Source organism: Coptis chinensis, chromosome 3 (assembly GCF_015680905.1).
Source record: "Coptis chinensis isolate HL-2020 chromosome 3, ASM1568090v1, whole genome shotgun sequence".
NCBI lineage: Eukaryota > Viridiplantae > Streptophyta > Magnoliopsida > Ranunculales > Ranunculaceae > Coptis > Coptis chinensis.
This window is the reverse complement of record NC_141458.1, coordinates 72738343-72747893: the sequence shown is the minus strand read 5'-3', so window position 1 is coordinate 72747893 and position 9551 is coordinate 72738343. Positions and strand designations below refer to the sequence as shown.

At 37.2% G+C, this 9551-nt stretch overlaps 1 protein-coding gene across 1 annotated transcript; it reads right to left on the bottom strand.

Moving 5' to 3' along the window:
* Positions 1-289: 289 nt before the first annotated feature.
* Positions 290-8634, bottom strand: LOC147510721 (ABC transporter G family member 39-like). The gene is made up of 24 exons (XM_086602582.1): positions 7955-8634; positions 7744-7864; positions 7540-7628; positions 7361-7445; positions 7083-7242; positions 6914-6990; positions 6707-6760; positions 6533-6623; positions 6138-6439; positions 5721-6002; positions 4907-5223; positions 4616-4776; positions 4041-4144; positions 3798-3954; positions 3583-3711; positions 3358-3503; positions 2923-3255; positions 2549-2839; positions 2370-2453; positions 2141-2274; positions 1825-2052; positions 1540-1711; positions 1067-1321; positions 290-986 (listed from the first exon to the last, which is right to left on the bottom strand). The coding sequence occupies exons 1-24, from the start codon at positions 8281-8283 to the stop codon at positions 729-731; spliced, it is 4359 nt and encodes a 1452-aa protein (XP_086458708.1). The 5' UTR covers positions 8284-8634; the 3' UTR covers positions 290-728.
* Between the last annotated feature and the right edge of the window lie 917 nt (positions 8635-9551).

Here is a 9551-nt window from a genome sequence, read left to right as displayed (position 1 = left end):
TCATTTAATTTCGTGGGTTGAGCTCCTAAATATGAGACAATTTATTTTTATTTTTTGCTGCAAAGAATAAATTCCATCCGACAAAGAAAGGGCAATGTATGTACAACTATATTCGTACCCCCACAAACAACCATCATTGGGTACCAAAGGTTGCTACTTTTATTGCCACTAAGCTAGCCTATTTTTATCGTCCACTACGCATGCCTACTTTTATTGCGTGCCCTCTTGTATGATCAGCATAATCGACTCACTAAGCTTAATATAACAGTTTTCGGTCTAAACACAAGCATGACAAGATATCTTTCTCTATAAAAAGATCTGAATAAGATTGTAACCAATAAAGGAAATATTTTGACTATTATGGAAACTATAATTCTTAGGCAATAAGAAACCTCACTTATTACTCATCTATAAATACTACATTTCATTTCAACAAAAAACTAAGCACATACAAACTTGATTCCGGAAAACACTCTAGATACGTAGGCAGCCACATAGTTCAGTCTCTCCTCTACCACAGTCAACACCCCTTGCGACTTCATTAGTGTGTTTAGGTAAATTATTGCCCAAACAAAGAAGACACAACTAGCTTCATATCTGTGTTGTCCGATTGTCACTGTCCTACACTCCCTTGCATGTAGAAATTAGTAGAATGTAGCAGAAGAAGCAGGTTACTTGTGCTTTGTGTTGCTTGGGTTTGCAACCCAACCGCTTTGAATATGTGTATTCTATCTTCTTTGGAAGTTGAGGACTTTAATTGAGAAGGCAAAGATGAATGCGAATAGGAAAGTGAATCCAACCAGTCCTGCAGCAATGAATCCCAAAGATTCATGCTTGTATCCGTAATAGCTTTCCAAAAAATCCTTCACTGTTTCACCAGTATCCATTTTAGTCTCTATGTCCCCGAACTGTGATGTAACTAATCCATACAAGGTATATGCGACTGGACAACCCCAGTAATACCATCTCCACCAAATTGGAATTCTCTGTTATAAAAAAGACAATGAGTTTAGTTTCATGAATTTGAAACTCAACATATGAGTTAGTAGATGTAGGTAAGACTTACAGGTCTTGGAATGACGAAGCCCGCGAAAAGATTCCATATCGAGTAGAAAGCAGAGGAAACTATTGCAGCTATGGCATGATTGGGAGTTAAACCAACTGCCATCATCCCGTAATACGTGAAGTATAAGAACGTCACATACATGTAGAACATGAACCATAAGAACTTAGCAGCCGTCCATTCAAAATCAATCATAGCATAAACTACCACGCCATAGATCAGAGTTTGAAGGAAGATGTGTGGTATCTCGATTGCAACCTTAAAAATGTAACACAATAACATAGTCAGAAGATACAAACCAGAAAGACATACAACATAGAACAAGAGAACCCAAAGTCTTCGGACGTAGTTTATAATGGGAAGTCCAGAAAAATTGAATGTCTGAGCATGTTTCAACTAGTTGGACATATCTTTTTCCATGTGAAATAATTTGTTCCAGAGTTCTAAAAGTTCACATCATAATGGGAGATGCTTACTTGTGCAAAGGCATATGGTAAAGCAGAATACATCCCAGCAGCTCTTTCTCTGTAAAATACAGTACGTTCTACAGCCACAACTGGTTGCACAGCTGAAGCATTTTCAGTTCCAAGGAAGAGAACAGCAGAGTACATTGAACCCATTGCATTAAAAATATCTTGTCGCCTAAGTCTGCAAGAATCCCATTAAATATTAGTTTAGTCCCTTCTTTTTGCATCCGAACCTGTCAGAAATAAAACCTTTTGAGTCATATACGTACTGCAGTGCAGTAGAGATGAATATACCTCTTAGTACCCTGTTTCCAAAATATCGAACCTAACATGAGAGCAATGACAGCTGTGAAGAAAATTCTCATGGCAGTGTATGGTGGATCTCTCCAGTAAGACAAGTGTTGTTTCCAGAGGCAAGCTTTGCACTGAGTGTAGAAAGATTGAGAGTATTTTCTGCTGAAGTAGAGGTCCTTAGAACCAGGAGGAGGTTTACTGAGTTCATTGATCAAGCCCTTGTTTCTCCTGAAAATGAAATTTCATTGACAGGTGAGAACTAGACTGTTCTTTTCTCAAAAAGCAATTGTAGTAGCATTTGAAATATTAAACTCACCGAAAGAGATCTGAAGTTTTATATTTGTCTACAAAGTTGATCCCAAAATTTTCTTCCTGTGCATCACTAGTCACCTCCAACATCCACGTTGCCGGATTGTATCCGTCTCGTATAGGTAGGACTCCATCAATTCCCTTCAAACAACCAAACCAGGTTCTTTAATATGACTATATAGAGGAATAGAAACCTTGGAGAACTCTAAAATGATCAAAGCTTCGCTTAGGCTCACCTCAAAGTACTTGATTAGATGGCAAGAATTACGTCCCAGTGGCCCAACATATATCTCTTCTCCTCCTCGCTTCATTAGGAATAGCTGCAGTTACGTTAAAAGGTTTCAATATAATGTAAATGGAAAAGTCTAAAATGAACACGATATTACTTCTATCTCTGCTCTAGAAATTCTCAAACCTCGTCAAAAGCTTCAAATATGTCAATGCTTGGCTGGTGAATGGTGCATACAACAGTCCTTCCAGTGTCCACTGTGTTCCTCACTGTTCTCATCACAATTGCTGCTGCTCGTGCGTCGAGCCCAGAGGTTGGCTCATCCATGAATATAATAGAAGGATTTGCAACTAGTTCAACTGCTATTGTAAGTCTCTTGCGCTGCTCTGTCGAGAGGCCATTCACCCCAGGCAGACCAACTAGTGCTCCTCCAAGTGATTTTAGTTCTACGAGTTCCATGACTTCCTCAATAAACATCTGTTATCATAGCTTTATGAGTCAGGACTACATACTAGACCCAAAAAGTATTAAGAAAGAGATAATGTCCTGTGCTCACAAACCTTTCTAGTCTCTGAATCAACTTCAGGAGGTAGCCGAAGCCATGCTGAATAGACGAGAGATTCATAGACTGTAACATTAGGAGAGTGGATGTCATTCTGTTCACAGTACCCTGAAATGCGTGCAAATGTTTCCTGCTTCTTTGGATGGCCAGAAATGGTGATGGTACCTTCTACATATCCACCAGTTTTCCTTCCCGCCAAAACGTCCATCAGAGTGGTCTTACCAGCACCACTGACCCCCATTAGGGCTGTTAAAACTCCTGGCCTGAACGCTCCACTTATGCCCTTCAGAAGCATCAAACGATCTTGTTCTATACCTTGTGCTTTCATTTCCTGTGGATTCAAAACTTGTTATTTAGTGAATAAGGAGGATACAAAACAAAATATTTTCTGCCACTCAACTTTGATCAAACACTTAATTGAAAATTTAAATACCTGTGGCATGTCCACGGAGTATCTAATATCATCAAACGTGATGGAATAAGGTGTGAATGGAAGAACCATTCCCTTCTTGTTCTGACTTGCGACACCATTTGTTTCTGTTATTGAAGATTCTGTACTAATTGTTGTGAGTTCATTATCTGTTCCAGCAGTATTGCAAACTAAATTAGATGACATCCACATGGCGGAACTAAGAAACAAGAACAGGACCACACTTACCAGAAAACTTTGTTTGACTAGAGGATCTCTTTTCTTTGGATGATAGTTTGACACCATCAACTTCACCAGTTCTGTTGGCATGCTGCTCTTTTAGGGCCTCCTCTGATAGAACTGCTTGAGATGACTCAGCTGTTGACAATTAATCTAAGATCAGAAATGTGAATACCAAATGAGTTTTAAGTAATAGTTTTGTGAAACACTCGAATGCTACTCACGGTTGAGATAAGCAAGTGCCAAAGTAAAAAGACCATTGAAAAGTACAATATATCCAACCAATGCTCCGGCGCCTATCCAATACCAATATGAGCTGGTAAAGATTCCACGAGATTTCAAGACTTCGACACCCAGGGTCACGTTTGAATTAGGACGGAACTGTTATCATAAAACATGAAAAATCCAGATTAGCTGACTCAAAAAAACAACTAGAAATTTTTTATGCTCTGTAATGAGCTTCTTACATGGTTCCAACTATGTCCTAGAAACTCATTGACACCCATTGCATTTTGAGCGTAGGTCAAAGGTGAAATCCAGTATCCCCAGATCCACCACTTCTTAATATTCACTGCAGACAAATGATGAATATTAGATATTTTATCGCTTTGTGTTTGTTATCTCATACTTTTTTGTAGGAGAGTCCAGAAAAGACAAATGATTTAAAGTTGATTTACATGATACTGGATGTGTACAACAAAAAACTAAATTCAGTACCATTAAAGCATTTCTTAGATGCAAGTCGAGATTATTAAGATCTAGTAAAAGGGGGCGTTTCTTGCTTGCAGATTTTGCTTCATATAGTGTTGAATGAGAGAATGTACTTAGGCTATGAAAGTCAAATATATAGGACACGGCTTAGATGATGCTACTGGCTTCAACAAGAAGTGAATTAGAGCATGTCAAACATCTAGAGCTTTCTTTTGTGGGTTTGTTTATTCAATGTCTAACGACTACAGTGATTAAATCTCTTAAGAATGTAAAGTCAATATTGTTTGAAACTTCATACTTAGTGGCCTGAATTATGGATGTGTTTTTATACCTCTTGACATGACGAAACCACCAAGTGCCATCACTACAAGTAGTACAAAGGATCCAAACGTATTCGCTATAACCATATCCCTAGACACTGCGGCAACTAAACGGAACAGCCCAGAGGCCATCTGGCCAGTCAATAGAAGCAAAAGGAAGTGTTTAAGCAACCTGCAACAAGTAAGTCCTGCATGTTAGTGACACTAGAGGAAGAAAGGATTTCCAGTACTTACGTAGAAACAAAAAATATGTGTTTTGAGACAGCACAGTAAGATGAAAATTGTTCTTAGGCCAGTCTCACCTTAGAAAATTTGGATCAAAACCAATAACGTAGTATGTCAAGCCGATCCAGATGAAAACTTCGGCAAATGAGGTGGGAATTCTGAGTATCCATGATGGCAGTGCGTATGCCCAAGAAGGATAGAAGAGGAGGTCTCTTTGCTTGTAGAATACGGGAAGCTTTGCAATAGTCATTGAGACTTCAGCGAATCCATTAAACATAACAGTGACAATTGCAAAAAACATGGCACCCATATAAATTCCTCCATCTGTTACTGTGTTATGTTTCATCTCGGTACGTAGGAAGATAGTCATTGCGATGAAAGCGACAACGATGAGCTGAAATCAGAAAGAACACGCAGTATGTTAGGACTGAACATTTAATAATATAGTTTCTTGTTCAGCAAAATTTGAACTTCAGAGGCTGAGCTGAGGTGTGTTCTTCTTTTGATTTTTTCTAGCCTTTGCCCTTTGATCAGGTTATCTTTGCGTCCAACTTTGATTTGTGTCAGTGGTAATTTTATTTTCGATTTGAAATCACAGATTTTGATTTAAAAGTCTTTCAAAAGAGTAATTGAGTTACATTTGACAAACTTAAATGAGTCTTCCGTGGATTAGGAAAAGATGGTAATTGTGCAGTGTTATGTCTCTGCGTATCTCTGTTTTGAGCTTGTTCGTATTCATGTCTTCATTGTGTTGAAAGAGTTTGCCAAACAGCAATAATTTCACTGGCTGCTAACTCAAACACAACTGAACTTAGTTTAGTTAAATTTCTTTGTCAGACAGAACTACGTCTGATATAAGCTAATGATGCATTACAAATTTTAGGTACTCACTTGCATCATTTTGAAGATATACACAAAGGAATTCCTCTTCATCAGCAGCCATTCCCTTGAAAAGCAAGCTTTCAAAAGCTCTTTTTTGCTGACACCATACTCGGAAGTTGTCGAAGCAGCAGGGTGGCTCTTTCTCTTGTCAAAAGGGGTGCTGAGTTCTTGCCCTTGCTTGCGGCCAACATGGAACGACTGGAATGCGTCTGTGAATTCCTGGACAGAAACATAGGAATAGGGTTCGTCTTTATTGGCCCAGTACTGGTGCTGATCTTTTCTTGATGTTACCTGTATGAGAAGAAATTACAGGTCAGATCTTAACATTCTACTTAGTTTGACAGAATTGACAACTAAAAATGTGTACAAAATTTATAATTCAAATGATAGGAATAGAATGTAATTGGTTGAGTTAGGAAATCTTACTTCTTGCAAGAAGTCTGCAACCCCCTTTCTTTCAGGACATCTAAAACCCTTGGCTTCAAAGAACTCGAGCACGTTCTCCCGAGGACCTTGGTAGACAATCTGTCCATCTGAAAGTAGAATAATATCATCGAAAAGATCATAAGTTTCTGGTGCTGGCTGAAGTAGAGCAATTACTGCAGTTCCACCAAGAATGTGGACAGACTGCCGCAGGGAATTCACAATTTGGAAAGTCGTTGAGCTGTCGAGACCCGTAGATATCTCGTCCATGAATAATGCCTTCGCTGGCCCAACAAGCATCTCACCTATATGTCGAACATAACCATGATTATCTGATTCAGAACAAGAATCTGCCTCAAGTTCAGGAAGTGAAACAGAGCACTTTGTTCTGTTCTTACCTGTGGTAACACGCTTCCTCTGTCCTCCTGAGATACCCCTCATCATTTCATTCCCTACTAAGGTATCAGCACAGATGTCTAATCCCAAAATCTGAAAAACATTATGAAGATATGAAGATAAAATGATTTCAAATTTATTGACATTGTCTTATACTTACAAAAAAAAAATGATACCTTCAGAATGTAGTCTGTAACAACATTTTCCTCCTGTCCTTCTAGTGCTGAGGCCTGTTGCAGAAAAGAGAGCGAGAGTTATTAACCTGGATTCAAAAACAGTAAAATCCTACCAAATTTAACGGAAAACATAAGAAAGAAGAGCTAGCACAAATAAAGTAAATAGTTCTCTGCAGTCTGTTCAAAGAAAAAGAAATTTTGAATTACCTTCATGTACACATCAACGTCTGGATCTGGCTTAATACTTGCTGCCACCTCTCTTCTTGACAGCTCTTTCAGCATTTCTGCACATTTCATATCACAGATAATAAGATGCTGATTAGACTTTCCACCCAGTAGCTATATCCATAAGATGAATGAGCACTCTTTTGCTTACCATATCTAAACCCAACCCCTTGGCATCTCGCGGAGAATGCCAATATTTCTCTCACGGTCATTTCTCCAATATGAAGATCATGCTGACTTATATAAGCAGAAGTCCTCCTTGGAACAAATTCATTCATTTCGTGTCCATTGTAAGTTACATTTCCTGAAACCTACAGTTTATAAGAAAAAGTAAATTAAACTTTCTTATTTTCAGATAGTACTTATGACTTGATCAACTATTTAACTCCGCAAAATGAACTACAAAGAATATTCATGTACGTAATTTACCTCTAGTTTTGGATCAAGCTTCCCCGCCAAAGCTAATAGCAGACTGGTCTTACCAGACCCTGGAGGACCTAATAGCAAAGTCATTCTGGAATTCATGCATACTAATTAGTCTTACATGAAACGAAGTATAACTCTAGAGTGTTTCATGCTCAACCTACAAATTAGTTGCGTAGTCTTACCTGCTTGGTTTGATGATTCCACTAACATCATGAAGTATCGACAAGTGTTTCTTTCTACTAGGAAGTATGTGGAGGGTGTTCAAGAACCCCTATGAAATAAAAGTAGAGGAATAATCACCAGATCAGTATATACTGCTTTATCCAACTAGTGAAAGTACAATCATTCCCAGTTCTCTTCTCAGAGATTTTTGTTTTGTAACTTACCTCTACCATGTTAACAGGAACATTGATCACTGTGGGTAAAGCTCTGCTTCCTATATATGCCTCAGCACTAACATTTAGATGCTCAAAGCGAACTTCAATTGTGGGATTTTCAATACCAACCCTGAAGAGAAAAAATAATGCAAAAACACTTGAGCAAGTTATCAATAGTAGACGACTAAAAGCTGATAGAAGCATATAATAAAGAGATTACCTATCCATTCTTCCCTTGAGTTTAAGCAAAAACTTTTCATTGTCATCTTCAGCAACTCTGACCAATCTCTCTATCAAATTCTTTCTTTCTTGAGTACCAAGATGTTCAATATCAACTTCCCTGTGTTTTCCATCAAGTCCACTCAGTATACCTTTTCTAATCCTACTATACGTTGGAAGTCTCTCAATAGCAGCCCATTTCAATGCTTCTTCATCATCTTCATCACGTGAAGATCGTGAGAAGACATCATCATTTGTGTTCCTCCATATCCCAGAAGCATTTCGACTACGACGAAGACTAGCAATTCTGTAAATATCACTATTGTCCATTTTCTACTTTACGCTCAAAAGCTCAAAATCATGAGAAGAAAGAAAATTTGCAAAATGGTTTTCTCTGTTTCTCTTATAAAATAAAATTCTACTACTACGACCACTTTTCAAATAAAGTTGGAGGTAAACAAACTTTAACTCAATTATGTAAAGCTTCAAATATTTAAACACAAGTTGGGAGTATGTTATTTAAAATTCCCTCTCAAGTCTCAACAAGCACGCAGAGACTGAAGTGATTAAAGACTAGTTATAGAAACAATCCTGCCACATACTGACATATGGTTTCTCTTTACTATTATTTTTTCAACACTGATGGCTATGAATTGGCTTACTAGGGACTTACAGAGCACCAATGTTTTGAGGCGGCTTTGAATTGTACATATATTTTTCGCATGACCAAAGTGAACGTATTCAACAGGTACACTCAATCTACACCATTAGATGATATTAAAATTTAATACTCGGGGAGTCGGGGTAATCAACGGTTCAAATTTGCTGTATTTGTGAAATTAAGTTTTAACTGTATATATGAGAAAATAAATCATGTTGAGCCCACTGCCGAAGGAGACAACTAGTTTCTGCTTTAATCACGTGAAAAGGTTTCTTCTCTTGTTGTTTTGCATCGAGTGGTTGTTAGATATATATCTAAATATTCGAATCCGATTTGTATTCGAAAAATCGGATTCTGATTCGGATAATTTTTTATGTCTGAACTAGTTTCGGATTATCTGCCTCCGAAAATATACGATCTGATTTAAAAAAAATAATAGTTATTATATATTATTTATTTATTTATTTATTATTATATAAAATCATAAACTAATAATATAAAATTATAATAACAAAATAATAATAATAAATGACAAATATATATATTTATAATAGTTTTTATAGTGGTAAAATAAATTATTCAAAACAAATAAAATTTTAATTAATATTAATTTCGAATTGGATATTATCGGATTCGGATAAAAAATTTAATATTCACCGAATTTGGATTCGGTATAAATTCATATTCGGATACGGGCATATCCGGATACGGGCATATCCGAATCGGAACCTATCCGTTTGCACCCCTAGTTAAATATGATGATATATAGTATGTGTATAGGGCGTATAGTACATCACTCTATTGTATATTGTATGTTGCTTCTGTTGTATTTAAGGAGAGGAAAATGTAGAGTGCATTTCCTGTATTCGCCAAATAAACAAGATTTGTTAAAACTTGCTAAACAAATCGTATCCCAAGGCGTTTGGTGTGAGAATAA